General features: G+C 36.5%; 1 protein-coding gene across 18 annotated transcripts in view; it reads left to right on the top strand.

Annotated features, from left to right (window-relative positions):
• The window catches only part of KDM6A (lysine demethylase 6A), a 160,654-nt gene that overhangs the window by 92,375 nt on the left and 41,749 nt on the right, over nt 1–26,530 (top strand). For 6 of the 18 annotated variants that reach the window (XR_015704580.1, XR_015704579.1, XM_087756505.1 and 3 more), the window contains 12 exons: nt 4,157–4,211; nt 7,092–7,126; nt 9,256–9,321; nt 10,580–10,673; nt 15,568–15,694; nt 18,436–18,534; nt 18,896–19,115; nt 19,678–19,812; nt 20,250–20,405; nt 21,051–21,146; nt 23,918–24,022; nt 24,634–25,029. Coding sequence is in view for 16 of the 18 variants with exons in the window: in XM_087756505.1 (XP_087612631.1) it covers nt 4,157–4,211; nt 7,092–7,126; nt 9,256–9,321; nt 10,580–10,673; nt 15,568–15,694; nt 18,436–18,534; nt 18,896–19,115; nt 19,678–19,812; nt 20,250–20,405; nt 21,051–21,146; nt 23,918–24,022; nt 24,634–25,029 (1,584 nt within the window). In the remaining 2 variants the exon portion in view is untranslated. The remainder of the gene's footprint in view (nt 1–4,156; nt 4,212–7,091; nt 7,127–9,255; nt 9,322–10,579; nt 10,674–15,567; nt 15,695–18,435; nt 18,535–18,895; nt 19,116–19,677; nt 19,813–20,249; nt 20,406–21,050; nt 21,147–23,917; nt 24,023–24,633; nt 25,030–26,530) is intronic. The other 12 variants (XM_087756507.1, XM_087756503.1, XM_087756511.1 and 9 more) reach the window with 7 other exon arrangements.

The raw sequence follows: 26,530 nt of genomic DNA, 5'->3' as shown, positions 1-26,530 counted from the left end.
GTTTTGTCACTGCAGGCCGTCCTTCGGGCTGTAACGCGCTGATAGCTAAATTTTGATGCTGCACAAAAAATGATAAAACATGCCGGCAATGTGAGTATTACCTAGATACAGTGAGTATCTGTGTGATGTGGGTATTACGTAAGATAGCTTTGTGGAAAAACACTCTGATATACTGTATAAGATGTTGGCCTTCCTGTTCAAAAAGAATTTCTCAGACACAGCTAGCTTCTGAACGCACTGCTGTTACTCGGTTTACGTGTATATGTGACCTTAGTTTCTTCTGCCCTCGAGCAGCTTCCTTCTGCGCTGTCCGTGTAACAGTTTTCCTCAGTCTCGAGGGCTTTTTTTAGAATGTTGGACAAAAGCAACGTGAGTGTTTACACTACACAAACCTTTGTTTGTGTAGTGTAACAAAAATTTGTTCTGAATTCAGAAGGCGCCGGAGAGCGGAGCAATGAGCTGACGTAGCGGCACGTGTAGCACGTCCTCGTCCTCTCCTGACCCGCTCCCCTGGCCCCAAACACGCCTGGCAAATGGAGGCTTGGCGCTCTGCCACGGCTGATTACGCAAGGCGCTCCCTGTCCTACTTATCTGAACAAAGGCTGCTCTGAGGAACATAGGCATCACACCTAGGTCACATAGGCAGAACAAGCCATCTCCTGACAGAATTTTACTGAGTCATGATGGAGCTTTCCTTCATGGTAAGTCTGTGAGAATTGTCAGGTTTCAGACGATGGCTTGCCTTGCTTGCTAAATAAATGCAGAACCGAGAGGTTCTGATTCTAACTTGCTAATGTCATCCTCGAGAGGAGGAGGGACTGGAGCCACTATTTTGAGGTCTCAGGCTTGGATGTAAACAGAGACAGTACTGAAAAATCTTGCACTAAGAAGAAAACCGTTCTTTTTGTGTTGGTCATTTATTGATTAAAGAAACAACAAAAACCTGGATAGTTGCCTCTTAAATTGTAAAGGACTAATTTGTTAGGAGAACTGGTGTTTAATTCTAGTAGTGAAAACAAATTAAGTTACCTAAATCAGTGTCAGATTACTGTTATTTTACTACCAGACCTAATGCTTTCATCAGTTCTGTTTATATGTAATCCACTGTACTTCTGATCCTTGCAAAGGTTACCTTCCAGATTGTTTCCACAATCAGAGGGAAGTCAAGGACTCCAGAGGAGGCAGAATAGGCTGTAGATAATTGTGCAATTACAGATGGCTACAAATCAAGCTATATTATGACTTGAGCTGCAGCTCTTGAAGAGAGCCGGTTACTTTTTAACATTCAGAACGCTGCCTTCTAGGTAAATCCTCTTACTCGGGATTTGAATTTCTATAGACTGCTGTCTGCCTTGAGGTATTGTATGTCGTCTCTGAACTGCAGCGGCCTCTCCTGCATAATAACTATTTCACACAGCAGTAGCCAGCTTCAGTACTGCAATATTTGAGAGAGGTGCAGATGTTTGCTAGCCGCTTCTGTTTGTTGCAGAAATGGAAGTTGGAAATTATTACTATTTTTTTAAATTTTTGGTTCTGGTAATTGTGATTAGTGGAGCTGCTTTTGGCTGATTAGTTTTATCCGTTAGAATGCATGCATGCTTTTTTTGGTCTGATTTTGACTACTTAACGGGGAGCTATGTATTATTTATCTGGCAAGAGGGGTAGGTTTGCTCGTGTATGTGCATTTCAAAGGTTCTTGGTTTGAAAGGTTCTGGGTTTTCTGTGTATTGCTTTGTGATAATTGTTCAGTGCAAATGGTTTATTTTGCTGTAGTTATGGGCTTCGGTTTATCCATTTCTTTACTGTTCGTGGCTTAGTGAACAGTGCAGGCAGAAATTTACTACACTTAGAAAATTTTCATAATGTGCATTTTGAAATTTAAAAGTCAGCTAATGTAGCAGGAAGAATTTAAATTTTTAGGAGGCATTGCTGAAAATTCCTGCTTTTTTTTTTTTTTTTTTTTGCACTGTACAGCACTGATACTACTGGCATATTTAAATATTAAAATGGTTAGATTTTCTTATATGGTTGCCTGCTTTCTCTCAGTGAGTCTCACTGCAATAACCCTTCTGAAAAGCTACTACAGAACAGTTGTCAATCGTTTCTCTTTTGATCGGCTTATTTTTTATAATAGCATTGCTAGGTGAGATCAAATCTGTTCCTTTCTGCTTTATCTTTTCATATTAATTGTTAGTGACAGTGCAAGATGACACATCTGTGCAAAACGGATTTTGTACCATTTAGATCAGTATGCTCAATGTACAGGTCAAAGTATATAGGTCTGTTCCTTTTTTTTCTTTCATCAGGCAAAATGCAGTATAAAGTACAGCATTTTATTTTTATTTAGGCTTTTTTTTTTTTAAGTTGCCTGCTTAGTAGAATCACTATGGTAACCGACTAAAGGATGTCTCTGAGGCACACAACCTGCATTGCAATGTAAGTGAAGGGAGATTTCAGTTCTCTTACTGATGAACACTAGGAATAGGAACAGGCAAGGCAGAGAAATAAACTAATATTTAATATTTATAAGCTATTATTTAATGCTTGCTCTAAGGTTAAAAAGTTATTTTGCAAGTAATGTATATGTGAATTCATTGTTTTCTGTGCTCTCTTCTGGGAATGATATTGCTAAAAGGTTCATTAAAAATCATAAATTTGTGCAATCATTCAAGTTTGCTAGTTGGTTTCATTTTTTCAAAGCTGTTATATGTTACAAAGGATGTTGATAGAAGTCAGTGAGGAGGTAAGCTGTGTCACTGTGTGCCTCGCAGAGCTCATGAGAGCGTCAGCATTCTTTTTTGTATGTTTTACTATGGATAATACATTAATTTTCTAATAATTTTTTGGTTAAAAATGTTTATTTAGAAATTTGGTGGTCTGTTAAACTCTTCTTATAAATTTTTGAGATGTATGTTACATAGACATGCTATACACGAGGTATTATTAGGACCATGAGGAAAGTTCTGTAGTGTCTAGTAGCTCTGAGTATGACAATACTGAAAGTGAGTTGCATATACATCTATTAATAAGGATTTTTTTTTTTTTTTCTTCCCGGCTATACTACTAAGCTCCTGATTTCACCTAGTTTAGCATCCTGAACAGCTGGAGCTAAATTATTATTTTTGTGCTAACAAAATAAAATAGCATCAGTAATGTTTTGTGTATTAAAAGCCACCTGAAACTGTATTTTGTAGATAACAGTATTTATTAACAGTAGTATTTGATATGCTATCTCTTAGGTTCCTATAGTCCTAGGCCTTATTCTCTATTGAATTAATACATTAATTCAAATTCTACAGTGTAGGAGTTTTCTATAAAGTTTGTGGAAAAGTTCAGAGGCACTTGAGTTTCTGTGCCGGTTCCATTCATTTTAACACACTTGGTTTTGTTTCAAACTGTCAGTAGTGATCACTGAATTAGCATGACACTTGTGAAATGATTGCTCACATCCAGACTTTCTGGCAGACAGGCTTCATTGCTCTGCTTGTGTGACCTTCTTTCTAGCAGAGTGAAATGCTTGGCTCAGAACTTCTGAATGTAAAGATGTTTTAAAAGGTATTTTTCATCTCTCTCGAGGAAAAGTGATTAAAAATAAGCAAGCTTTAATGTTTACCTGAAGTTACCTTAATACCTGGAGAAGATGTAAGAACTTACAAACTCCTTATGAACTTGTGTTTCAATGTAAAGGTATTTTTTTTAAGTGCTTTTTGACAAGAGATCAATTTTTTTAAAAGACTTCAAATCACTCAATTTGAAGGAAGAGTATTCTCTTTTTTTCTAGACAGACAAACTGAGAGCTTCGATGTTTGTCTCCATGAGGCTATGAGCTAGTATGACTACATTCCCAGTCGTGTGTTCTGAGGGAAACTTGATCTTCCAATTTTGACCATTCATTTGATACAATCATTCTTCCAGATGCTATCCCAATTGTTTTGTGAAGATGTCTGTTGCCATCTTGCATTACTAGAAGCATTGCTATGTTTACGATTAAAAAAAAACTTACTTTCCTCTGGTAAACAGTTGAACAGAAATTGGAAATTGTTTTCTTTAAGACACATGCAGTATTCATTTTCAAGTACAAAATTGATTTATTCTTAATAATTTGCCAAAGGCTAGTATTGCTTTGTTTGAAAAACATTCTTTTTTTTTTTTCCAGCATTTTCAGTTAGCTTTGATTGACTGCAATCCCTGCACTTTGTCTAACGCTGAAAGTAAGTAACCTATAAGTATTCCCATTTATTTTGTGGTAGATTTTTTTTTAAAGTCTTATGCTCACAACTGTATCAATTTTCAATGAACCAATCCTTCAAAATCAACAGAATCAGTACTGTGAGAGGAAGACTACAAAACCTGTCTCCATCTGTCAGGGGAGACAGATATTCCAGTGGAATTGTGGATTGGTTTAGTAAATGGAATAAGTAAAAAATGAGACTTAGCTTATTAATTGCTCTGAAGACTTGAGTTCTGAAGGAAACGTACTATTTGACTGTTCATTTATTTATTTATAAACGTAGTGCTTGTGCCGTAACACACATTTAATAGTAATTATTTAAAACTTTGTGGCATCTTGATAATCTGTAATTTTTCAGTGATCATTTTAATGCCGTTTGAATTTATAGATATAAAATTCGGCATCAGTCTTGTGCTGTTGAAGTAAGAAAAAGTACAAAGTATCATTTGATTGATTATTTGATTAGGTGCCAACTATCTATAGGATATATTTGTCCGTACTTGAACACGTTAATCTTTTAGTGTAGTATGATCTGTCACATGCAGTATATACCGTAGGCTGTTACAGAGCATCCTGCAGGTGTTTATCCATAGTTAGTAGAATTGTATGCAAGACTAAGCATATATTCCTGCATGTTTTGGAGCCTGTAAGAATTAAAAAGCAGACAGTTGTGAAAGAAATTACTCCCTCAGTTTTTAAGGTACCTTTGTGCTGCTCTTGATGTTGAGCTTAAGTTACCTCCTAAGTCTAACTTCAGAAGCATTGGGTAAAGTATTTAAAAGCATTTTTTTATCACTTTAATTCAGAGCTGGATGGAATAGTGAATATTCTGTCAGCAAGGGTAATGAAAGGGGGTTTGTTTACATGAGTGAAACTGCTGGCTGTATTGGTATCAAGGAGCCAGCTGTGCTACAAGGCCTTCTCCAAAGCTATGTCACTTATCAGGAACAGGCACAGACAATTCTGCAAAATTATTTGCAGAATTCTTCCTAAGTCAATAGGCTTTTATTGTTTTCTACCAGATATGTGATTCTTTATTATATTTCACGTTAGTTCATGTTATTTCTCACTAACTCTATCGGTTTTCACTGTATCTCTGAATTTTTGTAAGGTTTTCCTAACCCCTGCCCCACAGTCCCCTCTGCCCCCAGATTCATGTAGAGGTATGGCCCCATCTAAGGGTTTCATTGTGCCGTGGCTTGGGGCACGGTGCCTGACAAACCCAAAGGAAGAGAGCGAAGAGGCACGTGAGGTACTTTTTCAGGTTCTTCTGTACCGCTTAGCGGTTCGGTAGGAGAACCGTGCACTCTGGCCCAGGGCGTCAGCTGCTGTCACACAAATGCTTGAGGTTGCCTTAATCCTACCCCTTGCATTTCTAAAGGCGCTAGATGAGTAACAGCATTACAGCGAGCGTCTTCCTAGCAGAAATGTTTGAGTACTAAGCATGTCTTCTTTCTATTTAGGCAGTCTCTAATGTCATAGCTTTAATTTCTTTCCCCTGCAAGGCATGGCTTCGTTTTGTAGCTTCATACTGAAGGGGTTTTGCTATGAGGGGAAAAAAAATAAAGGAGAGATTTTTTAGATAAATGAACTCCTGAAACAAAAGCAGAGGTTTTTCTTTCATCAGTGCAGTGTGAAATTTGACAGTGTGGTGAACTTAATGGGTGTGTTATGTGCCCTTTAGCAAGGAACACAAAAAGTTTATTAAAATTTTAGATGATGCATTTTGTTATGGCCTGGTTTCTGAAGTGCACTGGGCTACCTTCTTTATAGTGAAGGACAAAGCAGTGCACAAAGGGAGCTTTTCGCCTCCCTTATGACCCAGAGAGAAACCCTGCAACTCCAAATTACCTGTATAAACCTCTGTGTCGTGCTATTCTGTAGCTTCAGGAGAAAGAAATCTGTGTAATTGAAATAAATTGAGCTTGGCTCAAACACAGATATTTTCTTACTTGTAGTCCTCAAGAACATCAGGCAAAAGTTTGTCTCAAGGGAGTTTTTCTTTCCTCATCAAATTAAAATAAGGATTACATTCATCTCAACTAGCTTTAGCTATTTACCAGTTGATGGCTAGTCTAGGTTGGCAGTTCTCAAGCCTTAGAGATCAGGCACTCCACCTTTTCTTTAATGATTTGAGCAACATGAGGATAATTTTCGCTCTGCTTTTACTCTTGAACAACTTTCATTTTCTTTCTCCAGCCAGCAATTTTCTTGCCTCCGAGAGCTGCTAGTAGTATTATGGCATTCTGTGCAATTCGTATGAGGAATTTAAGGTGCTTTACAGTAATGATCAGAATACCATCTGTTATTAACGCTTTTAGTTCAGTTTAACTGGGGAAAGACAATTCCAAAAAAGGAAAGGAAAAAAAAAAAAACACCACCAAAATTTAAGATCCTGTATAAAGCTGGTAGTGTATAATGTAGTTTTCTGTTCTGTTCTGTAACCCAGGTAGTCTGTCCCTTGGCAGTTGAATGAAAATAAAAAATAAATCTTTATTTTTAACTCAGTTATATACAGAAAATATTACCCGCATTCTCTTGTTGTGCATCTCTGCTTAAAGAAATTTTATTGCTAAGTTTACTGAAAGGTTAATGGACTCTGCATGTCAGAATACAAATAAAATCCATGGGCTGCCTTTCTGTAATATCTGTTTGCACTCTTAGTGCTTTGTTATGATACATATTCATTCTCTGTCAGTTCTATTATATTAAGTGTAAAATATCAATGTAAACAAGTACTTTTTTTGTATCTTCAAAATGTAATTTATCTTGGTTTTGCACTTTTTCACTTGAAAAAACATACTTTAATTGTTGTTGTGGTTCATTAAAACTAATAATTTTGATTTTCCCACCCTTACAGTTCAGTTTCACATCGCTCACTTATATGAAATCCAGGTAAGCTTTAAGCTCCTTTTTATAAAGTGTGGTTGAGTTTCTAACTATGATGTAATCAATCTATGGAATTCAGATTATAGATGCTAAATTAAGAACATTTTTTTTATGTCATGCTATAAAATGGAGTAGCTATTTTAATAAACTTACATATTTACTAGTCTCCCAAGTTCAGTGCAAAAAAATCCCTAAACATGATTTCTAGTAAAATTCTTTTATGAGATTATATATGTATTTAAAAAGCTACATATAGATACAAAAAGTGTAGTTTCTCAATTTATATATATTCATATTGTTACTCATACATACACATACATACACAGAGAGTTGAGTCTAGCCACTTGCCCACGTGCCTTTTTTTGACATGAAATTTTCAAATTTAACTGAACATATGTGACAGAAACATTAGAGATCTGAGGTCAACAGCACGTAAAGCTGTGTTACTAATTCTGTATCAAATTCTACCACAGAGGTTTTTAGGTGAATCTTTTGGAAAATTACAGAACACTTACTGAGCTTTCAGAATATAAGTAAGTTAAAACCAAGTAGCTGCTGAAATAGCTATTGTATATTTGTAATTTGGCTGACTGTTTGTATTATGTAGATTGTATGCCCTTTTATCGTGTTTATAGGTATCATATGACTGAGGAAGGGATGTGTCATCTAAACAAAGACTGTTGTAATTAAAATGATGACAGACCTAAATAAACTACATTTTCAGTCAGTTGAAAAGGAGCTTAATAAATAAGTGCTGTCTTTTGATGGCACGGTGAAAAATTACTTTAGGTATTTATATATAAATAAACAACACAAATTTGATAAACAAAATATTTTTTCTTTTGAATGCTTTTGGTGCAAAGCTATATGACAAGACAGAAATCCCCTGTCCCAAAACACCATTAAGAAACTTCATGGACTGTTGCGGTTCTTACCTGGCCACCATCCAGATTTCATTCTGAGCACTGGAGCACATCTGACACATTTATATAACAAAGCATCCTCAACACATTGGTTCTTTTGATCTGCTAGAGTAAAATAGAAAGTTGAACGTCTCGGGTCACCATGCCAGGTGCCTTATATAATTGTGTGACCAGTGTTACAAGTGCTTAAGCTATGCTTTCTGACTGACAATCGTAGGCAGCGGGAACTTTTTTTTTAACACAAGTCAGAGCAAAAACGTTTCAGTGCATTCTGCTATTAGACTTGGTTTGTCTCACAGTTCTGGTTGGGAGGGGTGTCGTCGTCTTTTCTGGAATTTGAGAAACTTGGAACCACAAAGGGTCTTGACTTCATTCTGGATATTACCTCTGACACAACGAAGAGATGTTTTTGGAGGCAGGCTGGTGGCTTGGTTTCTTTTCCAGGACACAGTGCTACAGTTTTCTGAACCCCTCCATATATTTGAAAATTATCTACTCTCTAATATTTAATGAAAAAGTTAATTCATTTCTTAATTAAATACCTTCACAGTACTGGAGTTTAAATGATGGGTTGCCAGCCTCTGAACAAGAGAATAGCCCGGTACTGATAAGAGTTAGCAGTGGTTTTTCATGGTGTTTAATGCTAGTTTCTATTATTTCATCTGTGGCAGTGTGAGTCCCTCTAGCTATTCAGGGTGGTAGCTTGTATGGTGTCTAAAGAAAGATGTTGGACTGGGTTCCCCTCCCTCTTCCCATTTCTAAGACCATTCATGATGCAGCCAGTACCAAGGACTTTGGATCTTTGGAACTAACATATCTAAATAATACCAAATTAAGAGAGTTTTCTGTAATATTTTAAGGCATATATGTAGACAGATTTCTAAAGGGTAAATAATACAACAAATAACAAAACTAAAAAATACTCTAGATCTGGAAAGCATGCCCTGTTTTAATATGTCTTTCTGAATTCTCCCAAACATGTAAACATCTCTTTCAAAGTGGGAATATTAGGGACTAATATTTATCTATTTGACATCGGGATTGCTGCCTCTGCTGTCATGCTGTACAGTGAACTTCTGTTCATTTGCTTATCCTTCATAGTCATAAACTACGAATTTCGTTCCCAATGCTAAATTTAAAATTTTTCCTAATTGTTTTTATTTTGCTGGCCATGGATATTTTATTTATTTATATTATTTGTTTTCTTACCAGTTGTCTGCATTTCATGAACACCAATTAAAAATCTTTTCTACCAACTTCCCCTTGTTCCATTTGAAAGTATGTAATTGCTGCTTTAATTTTTTTTCCTGACTAGAATAAGGTTTTAAAACCAACAGAGTTGTCTTTTGTGATTGTGAGATCTCAAGAACCTAATAACATTTTTAACTTCTAATAGGTATTTATATTGTTTAGAGTTTTCCTCCCAGTTGTCCCTTTTAAAACACCAGTAGTCAGTACTGTGTACTCTTTGCATAAAACAAATGTAAGTCATGATTGTTTGCATTTAGGTGGCCCCATTTATTTTAGTACGTTCTTCATCTGTTTGCCAGAATGAAGCCTTAATGTTGGATTATCTGAAAGCATGTTTTTCTTAAAAAAAAAAAAAAAGGTATAGAATTTTTAGAATGTTTTTTTTAAAAAAAAAAGTACTCTTACTAAGAGACCTCAGCATTCATGTCTTCTACACTTTTGTGGGAGAAGAGGAACAGAAGAATTAAGCATTTAAAATACACTCACTGTTAAACAATTATTGTTAGGGTAACACAAAGATAAATGCTGACATTATTAGAAAAAAATTCATCTATCGAGAAGTCTTAACCTTTAATATCTACAAAACAGCTCATACTGTTCCAGAAGTCAATAAAGACCACAGTCCTACCCTGGAAATGTGTTTTCTATATCAAGACCTCTTCATATAGGGCATTAAGAATTGAATGTTTCCATGCTTTAAGCACACTTAAACTATATAACAAATAATAAGATATGGAATATCTTCATTCTCTAGGCATAATCCATGGATATGTTTTAATTCTACATATGGTGGGACTCTTACCAGGACAACAAATATGTTGAAAAGGCAGTTCAAATATGCCAAAGGAAGGAGAGAGGCAAAATTATACCAGCCACCAATTACCCATGATCTTCATTTCTGTTACGAATTTCCTGGGAGGAATTTGTGTAGGGTTTTTTCAGATGTAGGCTCACATTCAAGCATTCCCCTTAAAAGCAGTATATTCATTTTGTGTAAGAACCATAATTCATAAATTAGGAGTTGACTAAATCTAATAATTTGCAAATTTCCCTCAATTATTTTAAGTGGTCAATTTATATTAAATACTATATTTATGAAAGTTACTCTCTTACCGTATATATACGTCACTCATTAAAGCTTTCATATGCACTGTATGCAAAAAAAACCCCAAAGTTTATAATTTTTTGTCAATGTGTTTGTGTGCTGTCAGTGCTGTGAAATCATTGCTATTGGTGATCTGTTGTAAGCTTTATGATTAATCCATTTACTTTTTTCCTTTTGCAGAGAAAGTATCACTCTGCAAAGGAAGCTTATGAACAACTTTTGCAGATCGAAAACCTTCCTGCACAAGTAAAAGCAACTGTCTTACAGCAGTTAGGTATGTAAAATTAACTTTTATTTTTCTGTGTGTTTCTTTTTTCCATCGTCGCCTTCAGCAGTGTTTTTTAAGGCTCCATTTCCAAAGTGAGTCTTAAACACTGAGTATGATACGTGAGATTTTTCACCCAAAATAGAATGCATAGCAGTAGATAATTAAGTAAATAAGAGAGGAGGAAAAGATTTTAATTAAACTTACAAAATTAAAAAGCTCTCAGACTTGCTACAGTATGCGCGTTACAGGTTTTGGGCAATGAGGGGATGGTCTTTCAGAGAAGGAGTGCAGCCATTAGAATTCTGTATTCTCTGTTCTGCCTCTGACAACATCCCTTGAATAGCCAGGCTAAACGCACTAAGCCAAGATACTCTTCTCTGTTGCAGAACAGAAGAACATGGCAAACGAAAAATTTACCTTTTCTTTCTCTTTAATTATAGTACATAACGAAAACCTGTTTCTGTAACTAAAAAGTTTATCATCAGATTCCATAAAAGAAACCACATAAAAAGAGAAAAAATACTATTTTTTTTTAAATTGTTGTCTTCCATATTTATAGAAAGCTGATAAATCTTTTTTAGACCAACATTTCTAATGGGTGGGTAAATTACTTTTGTCCTATATGCCTTATAAAAGTATTTCCAGAATATTTTAATAAAATTGTTCAACCCAGTGCAAAACTTCTTCATTCACTTTCTCCATGTTCTTCATCTAATTTATTATTCTAAATATTAATTTAGTCTGCTTATGCCCATTTTTATTTTTTTCCCCCTTCGCATAGTGGTCATTTAATTCAGTTTAGTAACTAGCACTAAGTTATGGGCAAAATGCTTTCTATTTTTTGTGGTGCAGGTTGTGTATGGATTTGGAGTGGGCTAATTTGTTTAGCTTTTGATTCTTCTGTGTGAAATGACAAATGAAACTCCTGGAGGAGTTCACTGCAGGACTCTAGGTGCTGATCTTTTTGCTGTCACACAACAGCGTTGTTTATATTTCAGTATCCTCTTCGAGTTTTTTTTAACTTGGTGTTATCCCACCTAGTATAAATTGTCAGCAGTTTCATCCAGAAAGGCTATATGTGTTATCAGTGGAAGACAGGCTTCCCAAAATAGCTGACCAATACTTCTTCAACTCTGTTTCATGTATGTTGTCACATTAAGAGCAAAGGCTCATGGTTGTATTCATAAAATCCTACCACAGTTCTCTGTGCTAGCAATAAGAGCAGTGACTTCGAGAATTGTCTGCTATCTGAAAACTGGATTAACTCCCTTTATTCAGTCAGCATAGGTCACCTAGTTTTGTAGTGTGGGTAGCTCCTGTATGGAGAAAGGGACAGAGTGGTCTTAACTAGTACATTCGAGGAATGATGCCATTTCTTTTCCTCTTCACTGCTAACAGTGGTATTTATCAGAGTATGGTGTTTATGGCAGGTTTTGTCTCTAGCAGCTGGTAATAAAAACACCTCCTCAGGCAGCATAGTCTGGGTGGTGCACTGCTGCTTAGAAAAAATAATGGAAAATACCTGCCATCTGCCAGAATGCTACTGGCAAAACGCAATCAAAATAAATTTGTATTTCTGTGTTGAACTTTTTTAACTCCAACAGAAAAATCATTTTGGCATGAAAATACCCTTTCTTTATTTTCTTTACCTAGTTAATGTTTATTGAGCCAGAGTTGAAATTTAAATAAGTTCAGATGTCTTGTGAGAGAATTATTAAAATCTTGGCTCTTGTTGCTGGTTTCCAAAGCAGATCACTGTGGAGGAGAACCCTGTGATTCTCAGATAAATACCTATCCGTTTGAGCGGATGGGTACTGACTAGTTTGGGTAGATGTAACAGTAAGATCTGTACAGTTGGATAAGAGCAGTTTGTTTCTTCTTTTTTTGCCATTTCATTTGCTTTCCAAACAATAATTCTTTTCACCGCTTTGCCTAAAACTACATTAAATTAATGAGACTGAAGATCAAATCTGTCCCGGTATTCTTTCTGCAATTATACTCAGCAGTTGCATAAGGAAGAGTGTAAGAGCAACATAAGCATTTGTTTAAAGGTTCTCAAAGCACTCTGCCAATAAATTTTGGCTAGGGACATTCCTAGGTGGTGTCCACGTAATTGGATAAGCCCAGGTGCTGAAATGGGGAAGAGGCTTCTCTCTTGAGAGACTGAGGTGATGTTGTTTATTGGGGAGAAAGCAATTGCCACAAGTTCAGCATGAGAGTGGTTGATAAGCATAAAAAAAAAAAACCTGCAGCATGAGCTAGGCTAGCACATCCTCTTGCTGAGGCAACACACGGATTTGTTACAAATTAGACTGTAAAGATTTGGAAAAGAGCGTGGAACTTTTGTGAAGTACAGACAAAACCTACCTTTTTGTTTATTATGTTAAAAATGCCCCAAGAGTGGAAGAGTGGTCAATATGCTAGTTGAGAATTTGAGTTAGGTCTTGCAAATGGGAAACTGCACAGCTTACCGGGGTTTTTCCATCACCTTCTTTCTGTACGTTCTTCATTTTACTCATGAGGAGAAGAGAGATCCAGTTTCCTTACCTGTGCTATCCTGGTAGAAAACTTTTGTTTGTTCTCCCTCACCTTCTCTCTTGCTTTCTGCCTTTTTTCACCTCCCTGCACAGGAAGATAAAATTGGGAAGCAAGCCTTGGTTCAGCAGTGAAACTAGATAGGGATTGCTAGTTCTCATTTCTGTCTCCTAGAAATAGACTCTTTATTTTTATCAGTGAACCTCAGTAAAGATCTGAAGATACAACATGTTATCTTTTCAATCCTGCAAGGTTCTGATGAAACAGAAAATAGGCATCACCACACAACATTTCCAAAGATTCAGGAAATTGTTTAATGTCTTTTTTTACCCTTGTTCATAATCCCTGAACCGTTACCTTTATCTCAGGCTTTGCCTGGCACTGCACCCGATATATTTATCCTTAGTGTACAGTTACGCAGATGCATTCTGATAACCACCTTCACATAAGCCTTTTTTTCTTAAAGCATGAGTGTTTTCTGTATGCTTAAGAACTTCAGTGACTTGGGATTTGAATCAAGATCATAGCTTGTTTATGAAGTCCATGAGAGAAAGTTGTGTATGTTATATGCCCCTGCAAAAATTACTGGGGTTTTGGGCCCCTTTCCCCCCACCCCCGCCCCCCCCCGATGGGTAGGGTTTAACTTGATCCATCTTCAGACAAGATATAAAGTACTCTTTTTTTTCCAGCGCTGTAACCACGTGGCTCCTAACCTGACATTTCTTGCAGTCCATGAAATATTCAAGCTTCTGACCACAGTTTCCAAGTGATACTTCATAAAACACCTTAGGCAAATGTTCAATAGATAGAATTTTCTTTTAGGTTGCCTTTTTCAAAGTTCGGAAGTTTGCCTTCTGTTTCCAAAAGTGTCGCCGTGACCGTTGACAGACTGTAAGCCCATGGAATAAAATATAAGCTGTATAGAACAGGTAGAATAAAAATATTTAAGGTATAGTCTAATTACAGAGTGAAGTAAGGCTGCAAATTCTCATCAGTTCAGTTCTCAGCCTTCCCTACTTTCTGTAGCATTTCAGATGAGATGTGGATTTGGTCTGGATCTTTTGAGTGGTATTACCTGTTCATGTAGTTAGCCTGTATCAAAAAGGATAAGCTTAGGGTGCTGAAGTTTAGCTGATGCAGGTTTTAAATGGACATTTAGCGCAGAGGTGTGTACAGCTCTGTAGGTAACTAAAACTTTATACAAACCTTGGATATTTTATGAAATTGGTATCATAGTGTTCCACAAGGGACTGTTTATAGGCGAGACACTATAAAAACAGAGGGACAATCCATTGTCACATCTTAAGTTTTACCAACGTTGGCTGAAAAGCAGTGGATTGTTAAAACAAATACATGGAGATTAAGCAAACAGCAAGACATTGCTGACCAGTGTGGCATGTAGTGACTTCAGCAAGCCAGTTGCCTGTTATAAAGGATTTCCTTGTACTTGTGATATGAATGGCACTGAGATGATTTTGTGGCTGCTTAAAGGGATTCTATGTGAGCATAGAGGCAGATGAGGAGCAGCTTGAGAAGATGATGAAGGTGCTTCATTTCTAATGGTAACCAAGCCTTGCATCAGTGCTAGAGCAGAGGTGCGTTTTAATAGCATGTAAAAGATGATACGGGAGCATGGATTGTGGAAGGCCTTTAGAGTGAGGACGAATAATTTGTCTAATGTAATGAAAGAAAAACAGGCATTTGAAAGAACATGATGTGTGGTTAGATGAGGAAATAAAATGATCTTTTCAGCAGAATTTGTTATGCAAATGAGAGGGGATTGCATTTGTCAAGGTGAACAGAAAGGATGTTTCAGCAATGAAGGTGTGAAATGACAATGTAAGAAAGATTTAAATGAAGATATAAAAATACTTACCAGTGTTCTGTTCGGGAATTGTCCAAATGTAGATATGGGATAAATATGAGGATTTAGAAGAAAAGGAGTAAACTGAACATAATGTACAGATAATTGATGGGCGTGACAGGGAGAATGGTGGCGTTTTTCACAGTGATAGGGAAGGTACCTGTGTTCAGAGGAGGAAAGAGTTAACATTTTCAGATTAACTTTTTATAGTAGAATATTGAGCAGTTCATAATTATGCTACAAACCTCATAGAAAATTATTAGAACAAAAAAACGCTTTAAAAGTACCTGAAAGTAATTTTGACGTAGGGTCCTTTTGTCCTGTAATTTTAGTATAGAACTTCAAAAGTTTTAAAAGTTTCATTCATAATATTATATGCGATACTGTTGTTTGATATTCCTGTTTTTAAAGAGGACCTAATGCTGCAAATATCCTGCTGCACCAAAGTGTTGAACAGTCTTGGGGAATTTCACTTCTGCCATTTATGGATTCTTCTTGTAGGCTGGATGCATCACACCGTGGATCAGCTTGGAGACAAGGCAACCAAGGAAAGCTATGCTATACAGTATCTCCAGAAATCTCTAGAAGCAGATCCAAATTCTGGTCAATCCTGGTATTTCCTTGGAAGGTGAGAAGTGACTATAGACACTGTAACTATATTTGTAAATTTTTTGAGGATACTCATTATTGTGAGTATCTTACATTGTTTTTCTTCTTAATATTTTCAGAGGGAAAATGAAGGGAAAGGATGTATGTATCTACTGAAGTCTAGTTTTCTGGAAAGTGTATAAAAAGACAAGGTGCTAACATTTGGGATGAATATAGATTAGAAGTTGAAATGAAGTATGTTACCCAAGTGGTCCTGCCTTTTTTTTTTTTTTTTCTTTTTTTGTAGTTATCAGTCAGTCTACACATTTTACACATTTACAGTAATCTGAGTCTGCCCTACCTGGTTTTACCTGTTTCTTCTCCTCCTCCCACATCTTCTATTCTCTTCCTCTCTGCCTTCCCCCCCCCCTTTTTTTTTTTGTAAATGCTCTTTTCATACCTTTTTCACAACTCTTTATCTCTCTGTTTTCTCAGAATATCCCTTCGAATCTCAATCATTTTTTGCACTTGAAATACAAATATTTTCCCAGATATACATCCATTTCTAAACAGCATATATTGCAACTAAATATTAGGCCAAGATAGTTCAGATTGATCCATTCTAATGTCTATTTAAGTGTTGTATTAATTCTGTGCTATCAGACAGTAGTTTTTACTTGAAAAATAACTTATTCCAAGATGTAAATCATATAAATTTGATGACTTTTCTTGGTCTCCTTTTTAAGAAAATAGACTACTTTACACAAGCCAGCAGTAACTCTTGAAATAATTATGTTTTGGAGAAAGCTTTGAGGGTAGTTCAAGTCCATATGTGAATAGGTCAGTTCTGTTGAGAAATACATTGGAAAGGAATTATGCAAAAATAAAATTAATATCCTACCCTCAGTATCTTCTGACTTTCTTGGAGGTTCTGGTCACATACAACTGGAACCTGCTTTTGGTTTTGTCATCCTAATTATATTCCTCCAGCTGTTCCTGTAAGACAGGGCTCTTTGAGCAGCTGCAGGCTAAGGGAAGAACACGGGCACTGAGTGTGAAGGGCAAAGGGTTAGAGCAGGTGTGGAGAGAAAAAGGAAAATGGGCCACGGATCATCTGGCTCATCATCCACTCGACTGAAATCCTGTTTTTCCCTCAGTAGCCCTGTTCCACGTGCCTTGAGCTAGTTGAGTTCTTACATAGCAGCAGGACGGAGCCAGGGCTCCATGAAGTATGTGTGCGCAGCTGCTGTGCTGCTGCTTCTACTGTGCCACGGCTTTCATGAGGCTAGAATGAAACCTGGGACCATACAAACAAGGGGGAGCAGGAAATGGGGGAAGAAAATCTAGTGGAAGCACCTCTCATACTCTGCAGGGAGGACTGGAGCAAAAACGTTTCTGTGCCTCATTCCTTCAGTCCATATGCTGGCAGAAGGAGAGGAAAGGAACAGGGTTACAGGGTTTTGCATTTGCCCTTCCTCTTTTTGCCTCCTCATGTATTCTCTTGTGTTATTCCTTCCTCCTCTGGTTGTCCAAACTGGATAGCAAGTTGCTTTAAAGGCACCTTTCAAAAAGATACCACCACCCCCCTGCTCCCTTACTGAAAAAAAAATCCATCACCTTGTGTTAAGTTTTGTTGGGTGCTTAATGTTAGTGCTGTCCTAATCAGAGTCTTCATGTATCTGATAAACAGACAGATTGAAACATGTCTATTGGAACTTGGGTTAGATTGTGATTAAAATGGTCTTCTGAAACATTGTATTCAGACTTAATGGCTGTTTTAGGCAAAATACTGCTAGATTTTATTGTATTCCTTTCCTAGGGTGCCTCAAGAATATATGAAAGAGTGTAGCATGTTTGACAAACCTTTGCCTCTACTGTTCTGCTTGGGTTTTATTTTCTACTAGAATAAATTTTCTGTTGTTATGTATGTGTTTTGAAAGTTGTCAGTTCTTTTTCCAACAGGGAAACTTATTACAAACGATGTAAGAAGCACAACTATTGTAGATTAAGCTAGTAAACATGTATATTATTTTTTTAATATTGTATTTATTTGAAGCTTTTCATTTTAAAAAGGTAGGTATTATTCCCTGTAGTATAATTGTAATTCTCTTCAGAGTTCTGACATTTCTGCTTATAATGGCAGAATAACTTTGAATTTGTATGTGAAAAATATTCACGTAAGAAATTATGAAAAAATCCAGAACAGCAAGTTTTTTTACAAAATTTCGTGCTCTATATATGCAGTAAAACTAACTGATTTGTTGTTCGTTACTTGAAATCTTATTGAGATGTGACAAATGCACATAAAAAACTTCCCAGGCAATCAGGAATCATCCTGATTGAGTTGGTCAATATCTCTTAATCTGAAGCAATTCTTGTAGAACATGAAGTTTCAAAACCATTTGTTTGATAAAATAGGTAACTTAATTGTGTCCTTATAATGCTGTCTGTAGATAAATATAGTTCTTAATGACGGATAAGTTGTCATAAATGAAAAATGTAAGTCTTGAAAATGTGGTATGACTTCTGTTTTCCTTACAAATGCAATAAGCTAGGGTTTAAGTAGTTTTGGTGTACTTTTCAAATAAATAATTAGTAATACATGTTGATTAAGATGTTTGAGTCTGCTTATGCCTGGTGTTCAGAAACAGCAAATGTTTTGGATTCATCTAGATGAGTATGTATTTGCATGACTTAACATTTATCAGATCAGACTTGGTAAGCCACCCTCAATGATTACCTTCTATAAATATTACCAAAGTTCTTTTTTTCTTCTCCCAGGTGCTATTCAAGTATTGGGAAAGTTCAGGATGCCTTTATATCTTATAGGCAATCTATTGATAAATCAGAAGCAAGTGCAGATACATGGTGTTCTATAGGGTAAGAATGATACAGGGTAATACAGTGATATAATTCAATGCTAATATATATAAATAAAGGATATCAGCTTTTTAACTCTTGTGCTCTCAAGGGGACTATAAAGCTTTTTTATTTATACCTTCATGTTGTCAGACTTGTCTGATTTGAAGTTTAAATAAGAAATCTATATTTGCTTTCTCAATTTTTAAAAATACTGAATATGCTATGAGCTTTGCATGTTAAGATTGTGTTGTTTATGCTTATTACTGTGCTTTATATAATGACAAAGTTTATTATGGGTTTTGAGGGGGATGTGTATATTTGACTTGTTTGTATTTTGACTTTGTTATTAATTCTCAACTTCACTAATCTTTCTATTCAGTGTGCTGTATCAACAGCAAAATCAGCCTATGGATGCTTTACAGGCCTATATCTGTGCTGTACAATTGGACCATGGCCATGCTGCAGCCTGGATGGACCTAGGCACACTCTATGAGTCCTGCAACCAGCCTCAGGATGCCATTAAATGCTACTTAAATGCAACTAGGAGCAAAAATTGTAGTAATACCTCTGCACTTGCAGCACGGATAAAGTATTTACAGGTAAAAGTAAAGTTTTAAGAAGCGGGAAATACTCTTCCAAATACACAGCAGAGGGGAGGGGAGAAGTAACACACAAATTTAACTTGCAATTGTTTGTGGTGTGTATAACCTGTTTTCATGTGTACTGTAAGCATATCATAGCCTGTAATATTTTATTTCTTCATTTTTTAAGTGAAGCTTAATTCCTTATAAACCCTATTTTGCACATTTAATCAAAGCATACTGTTTTACATCACTTTGCTTTTTTCTTTGTATTGTCTACATTTTTAAGTTCTCATAACATATAGAGAGAATACACACATGCTATCTTTCACTCTTGTTTGCAATTTCAGAAAAAAGGAATTATGAGACCTCTGAATCCAGAGCTCATCTTTGTTCTGATTCTCACAAAGGTTTATATTCTGGTTACCCTCTTTATACTTAGCACCTTTCTAAAACCCCAAATTTTAAATCTGTCCTCTCTTTAAGACATAATTAGCTACAGCATTTAGGAAGATTTCATGGACTTGCTCTTACTAAAGTAGGCTTGTGTTAAATTTGCTTTTTACATAATTTTTCCTAGGCTCAGTTGTGTAACCTTCCACAAGGTAGTCTACAGAATAAAACTAAATTACTTCCTAGTATTGAGGAGGCATGGAGCCTACCAATCCCCGCAGAGCTTACCTCCAGGCAGGGTGCCATGAACACAGCGCAGCAGGTGAGAAGTTGGGTTATGTTCTGCAGGTGCCCAGCTTTAAGGGTTCTTTACAATCGGTAGTGGTCAAGCTTATTTTATTGAGCACAGGACTGGCTTTTATTAATAAAAAGCCTTTGATTTATTTGCAAAGGGATACTAGATCAAGAGGCTCCCTATAATATGGGAGAAATATGGGGGTACCAATTTAGAACCTTTGTGGATTTTCATGATTTTAAAAGATTTCATCTTAAATAGAAATGCTGCAGTGGTTTAATAATCCCATGAAAGGTACACATTCCTCCATTGATGACCATATGGAAACTGAATTTTCAGTTATTGAGATCATCTTCAGAATATCTACTCGGCCCTTTTAATATATGTGGGCTGTTAAAATATGTAATTTAAAGGAAAGAATTAAGAATATATAGAACCATATTTTTGTCTTCTGTGATTCTTAGGCTTGTAAACCTCATCATCCAAATACTGAACCTGTACTAGGCCTCACTCAAACACCAATTTCACAGCAATCCTTGCCACTACACATGATTCCTTCTAGCCAAGTAGATGACCTGACCAGTCCTGCCAAGAGGAAAAGAACATCTAGTCCAACAAAGGTATATATTCTGATGAACTAAAGAGCCCCCTACCAAAATTATATGGAAATATGCATTAAAGTGATGCAGCATGCACAGAATTTGTGCTGTAAATTTTAATCCTTTGGCATCAAGGTGGGGAATGTTTTTAGGAATTTTAAAAAACATTTTTCAGTGATGTGTTTAATGAGGTTACAGTTCAGACAGGAAGGGCATAAGGGCAATGCAGGTCGGTGGCACTATACTACAATCATAGTTGTATAAATGAAAAAGTACAGTCATAGTCTGATGATAGAGAGGGAGACGATCATGTCATCCTGTCTATTGCCTTTGCTTATATTTAGAATTCAAGTGTTTCATCATCATGTAATAGTGTTACAGTAGATACAGTATTGAGTTTTAACAGTAGTGTACATTTAAGTTAATTGCGTAATTTGGTTTGATTGTTTCTCGTTATGATGTTAGATATCATTTAACTTTTTCCTCTGGCTATTCTGATGCTGAATGGTAGAATGAGACTTGGCATGTTTTAGTATGTTCTTTGTTTATATTGTTGTTCTTGAAACAATGACTAGTTCTTTCATAAATAAGATAAAATCTAGATAGTAAAAGAAATTACATTGACCCTTTGATAGTCATGCATTTTAATGTAATGTTTTCTCTCAGAATACTTCAGATGTTTGGAGCAGTGGCCATGCAGTGTCACATCCTCCTGTACAGCAACAAATTCATTCTTGGTGCTTGACACCACAGAAATTACAGGTAGGTATGTTGGAGATCTTCAGAAGCTTTGATATAATTTTTGTTTCTTTCCTTCTTCCTTTTAAGAAAGTAAATCTGGAGCGCTTTTTGGTTTCACATTTCTCAAATTCAATGTGAAATACTTCCCAAATAATTCCAACAGTGTAATTCAAGTTGTGCTAATATTTATGGCTTCTCTATGTGAGATTAGTTCTGTATTAAATAAATAATCTCTAGCAGAAACTGAACACTTACATTGTATGAATTCTGTAATTTATAAAGTAAGAACATGCAGTAATTCTTTTTTCTTGTGATGATTTAAAGATAGATATGCAAATTGCCGCACTTGTGTGCCAAGTGAGTTTTGCTACTTGCTGTAATGTGGGGGATATTGAAGGAGGTGTAGAAGTATTGTAATATTCTCTTTTTCTTCTGAGGTAGCTTCTTGTATCAAATTGCGTAAACAAAATGCACGTACTACAGAATACAGTTACTCAAATGAAATCTTGTACTGCTTTTCTATATTTTATGTCGTCTAATGTATTTATATGAAATGCTAGATTTTATTTTTGAAATCTTGTTTCAAGTCTTTTTGGTTATGATGTTCTGTCGTCTCTTCAGTTCATTAGGGCTTGCAGTGAGCTTCAGCAGGAATTCCGTATTTTGAAAATCAGGCCTAGCTGGAAACTCTTACCCATGTATCACAGATACTGCTTTGGATTGCAAGGCAAAATAGAAGGGAACACAGTGCAGAGACAGAAGGCATTCTGATTGACTGAGCAGTGTTCCCCTCAACTCCAATATAGTTCTTCAGCTGTTTCTGTTTCTGAACAATATTGGCTTTATTATGCTGCATAATTTTTCACTCCCTTCCCTCCCTCTCCCCCCACCTTCCTACACCTTTGGTCCTCCCTAATCATTCTTCTCTCTCTCTCTCTCTCTCTCTCTCTCTCTCTCTCCCCCCCCCGCCCCCCGCCCACCCCATGCATTCTCATTATTTCTCTCTGCTTATTTTATATCCTACTACTTTTTCCCCTTTTTAGTTTCGCCTTTTTCCAGATCCAACTTCCTCCTCTAAGCAGTATCTAAGTAGGCTTCTGTATCTAAGTATGGTATACTGCATTTGCTGGCAATAGCTTGACAAGGTTCCAGCACATACGACTAGGAAAGCCAAAAAGATGCAATGCAAGAAGAGACTGAATAAAACCTTTATCACGTCTTCTAAGCCAGCCTTTTAAAAGTGGCAGCTCAGAGGCTGGATGGATATGGCACATAAGACACACCAAATGGCTCGGCTAACAAAAGCAGAAGGGGAAAGGCTAAGAGCCTCCGGGGCTGCAACATGCCAGTGGAGGAGGGATGGGTGTTGGTTCCACAGAATTGGTGGGCAGCAAGAACAGTGCTGCCCGCAAAGCCTCTGCACCTGTAGCACTGGAAAGGAGTGCAGACTTGCCTCTGCTGCCGTATGTGCTAGGTCAGTCTTACTGATTCCTGTTACCCTATTTAGACATTTTTTAAAAAGCAAAACAACAACTGAAGAGCACTAGTTTTGGCTCCTGTGTACCTGGTGCATGTGCTCCCACGGAGACCCTGTTTTCATCTCACAGTCATATACATCTATATATGGATTAGTCTTATTCATTACAGTCCCCTACAGAGGGACTTCAGAATGGAAGCCACTGTTAATCCAGGGAGTTTGGCATGAGCCATTTTTAACCACTTTTTCAGGCAATGCTGGATTTTTTTTTTTTGAGTTGATAGTTTGCAAATACAGTTGTTCAAAGCGGAACAAACTACAGTTTATTTAATATTCATACTTCAGTTCCATTTGTGTATTACTAATATAGCATAATCAAAGGAGATAGGAAGGATTTAGAAAAATAATACATTGCAGGCCTGAAAGGAACTAAAGGAAACCTGGTTTGTGTTTGGTTTTGGTGGGGCTTGGTTTGGTTGGTTTGTTGTTTTTTGTTGGGGTTTGGTTTTTGGGTTAGTTTTTTGGGGATTTTTGAAAGGATTTACAATGATGTGAAGTAGCTTAGTATTTAAGAACAGTCAAGAAAAACGCCTATATGTCACCTTTTGCTTAGCACAACTTTTGCCCTTCTCTCCAGACACCCCCTCCCTTCCTTCTCAGATAGTGCTTCTATGTTCCACAATTTCAGCATTTATGTCATACCACTCAACAGCAGCAGACTTACTGGTAGAATGATGGTACATGCTGAGTAGTTTAAAATGAATACAAAAATTAGATTTTGGGTAATAGATACTTAAATTTATCAGTTGCAAATGAGTTCAGTATCATAACTTAAGATATTGCTCCCTGTAATTAGGTTGTATAGTTTTCTGGGTTTGGTTTTTTTTTTTTAATATTTTCTGGAGAAGTTTTCATGTGTGACTATAGGTTGAATTTACTTCGTGCTGAACAGTTTTAATAAAAAATAGCACAGTACAAAAAAGTGCTAAAACATACATAATGATAACAAGAATTCTATATAATCATACTTGAATGTAGTTTTCTTTTACGGTACAGGTACACTTAATTTTAGGGTGGTGGTAATATTTGTACACTCAAATACTTTAGAAAGTTTCTTTCGTTTTAGTAACTAGTAATAAGGTTTGGTTACAGAATAGTGTATGGAAAGATGTTTGAGTCTGCAAGAGAAATCTCAATCATGTTTTCAGCTTTAAACGTCTTGTCTTTGTGGATAATTTTTAGTATTGTATGCAAGAAAGTTATTAAAAAGTACATGCAATTTCAATGATTCTGAACTGTACTGCTGTTTTTTCAGCACTTGGAACAGCTGCGTGCAAACCGAAATAATCTAAATCCAGCACAGAAACTTGTGCTGGAACAGCTGGAGAGTCAGTTTGTCTTGATGCAGCAACACCAGCAGGTGAGAACAAAAATATTTTTCTCTTCTACAAAACTTTTGTTAGTAATGATGTCTGTGTGTTTCTTGAATTCTGAAGAACTTCTATTGTACAGAGTTCTCATGCCCTTTATTACGTTACATTAAGTCATTGTTTTTTGTATAAAGTATAATTGTGGTTTACTGGTTGAAACATAACGGGTTTAGCTGTGTTTTATTATAGGGCTACCAGATAACATAAAAGTTTTGAAGCCACACTTTCAAACTAAAGTGAGTGGACACATCTAAAAGCAGTCTTACTTGAAAAATACTTAGTCGTAGTAAGCCGTATTACAGCATATCTCTCCTCCTCTCATTGTTCACTTCTCTCTCTCTTGTGTCCAACTTTAGCAGTAAAACGCTAACACTCAAACTGAAGAACCTAGAAGAAAAGTGTGCCGATAGCTTTACCTTAAAATTCGCTCAGCACATTTGTGAGCATGACAGTCGTCTTATTTCTCAAAAGCAACTGCGAAGATCTTAAAATCAGAATAAAACTGGAATTGACCAGTGCAATAAAGTACACAAACGTTGTATGATTGTTACTTTTTAAACTCTGCAGCTAATGTTCTTGTGCTTTGTTCATCTTCCATTAGATGAGACAAACAGGAGTTGCACAGGTACGATCTACTGGAATTCCTAATGGGCCAACAGCTGATTCATCACTGCCTACAAACTCTGTCTCTGGTCAGCAGCCACAGGTTGCTCTAACCAGAGTGCCTAATGTCGCTCAGCGTGGAATCCGTCCCGCCTGCCCCGGGCAGCCTATGGCTAATGGACCCTTTCCAGCAGGCCCCATTCCCTGCAGCACAGCAAGAACGCTGGGTAGTACAGACACTATTTTGATAGGCAATAATCACATAACAGAAAGTGGAAGTAATGGAAACGTGCCTTACCTGCAGCAAAACGCACTCTCTCTACCTCATAACCGCACAAACCTGACCAGCAGCGCAGAGGAGCCGTGGAAAAACCAACTATCTAACTCCACTCAGGTATACAATTTCAGTTTACTCAGAGTATGCTAAGGAGGCTTGATAAGCAGGTCACTGTTTGAAGTCTCTCATTTGTAAACACATGTTTTCTGTTTCCTGAAGTTGATGACCTAGATGCAAAAAAACATACACGAGGTTAAACCTGCCCATTACATTTTAGTGTTAAAATCTGTGTATTAAATTAACTGCTTTCAGGATAAAGGAAATGATCATAAATCAAAGAGGGCAGTTACATACTGCTCAGCTGCCTACCTTTGCAGAAAAGTTTCTTTAAAAAGGAATACTTATACATCTTTTTGTTGCTTCTTTAATGTGAAACATGACTTTGTTTTTCATGTAGTAGGAACGTGCATATTTCATGGGAAGCCAAATGTTGTAGTTATTTTGGACATTACATTGTCATCATGATGTAATCATTACCCGTATTTTGTGTCCATATGATCTTTCAAAATTAATATCTAGCAATCAATCCCACAGAGTTACTTGCAGAAAAATACTGTAATGCCAGTAAAAATCCATAGGGATTAAAGTGTGTAAGTAAGGGTGTTTTGTGTATGTGTGTGTTAGAACTTGAAGACAGAGCTTATTGTTTTTTAATTTCAGCCTAAATGTCTTTCTTCCAAGATGTACCTTGTGGATGTAATGAGGTGTTTTATAAGAAGATATCGTAACATTTTAATTCACTTTTACCAGATGGGTTATACAGCTTGATACAATACTGTTTTCTTCCTCAAAACTGCATAAATTTCTTGTTTAATTCATGTTGTATGTTACTTTAACACTGAAGAATTGAGAATGGGCTGTGGTACAGACATACATACCTGCTTAACTGCACGTACACTGCAACAAAGGCTGTGATAATACCGGAACATCTAAAACAGTGTTATAACATGATTTTTTAAAAAGTTTCCTCTATATCAGTAGTACTATTTACATGGTTTATAAGCATGGCAGGGGGACGTGGACCCTGTTAACCTCACTACCTCTTGCTTGAATTAGAATTCACTTTCCTGTTTTCTCTGTATTGTATAAAAAAAGTTCTGCACTTGCTAGAGAGGTATCTGCGTCATATTAGATGTCTGTGGTGCTGGTGTCCATCAAGTAGGCAAGTAATAAATTGCCATAGGAGTTGACTGCTTTCCATAGAGGTGGTGTTTTTGAGAAGTCTGGGTAACTGTTCCAAGGAAAGCTTGCGGTGCCATTTGCTGTATTCGTTGCATCTTTGTTCTGTGTGAAATGTATTCAGAGAACAGGGTCTCAGCACAGTTTCTGAGTCTGTAACGTTCTCCACAGGTACCAAACGAACTCTTGATTTAAAAAACTAATTATCAGTAATTAAGCTACATAGAGGAATTGAGAAATTATGTATACAGGTGTGACATGCATAATGCAGTTTGGAAGTAACAAAAAAATTTGGCCTATAATAGGTGTAGCAACACTTCTAAAAGACAAGTGAAAACCAGACTAGGAGGAAACCTCACCACAGTTGGGAGCCTCCATA

Source organism: Nipponia nippon, unplaced genomic scaffold, assembly GCF_047370975.1.
Source record: "Nipponia nippon isolate SJK-2023a ecotype South Korea unplaced genomic scaffold, ASM4737097v1 scaffold_2, whole genome shotgun sequence".
Taxonomy (NCBI): Eukaryota; Metazoa; Chordata; class Aves; order Pelecaniformes; family Threskiornithidae; genus Nipponia; species Nipponia nippon.
Note: the sequence above shows the minus strand (reverse complement) of the source record. Positions and strands in the feature narration are given on the sequence as shown.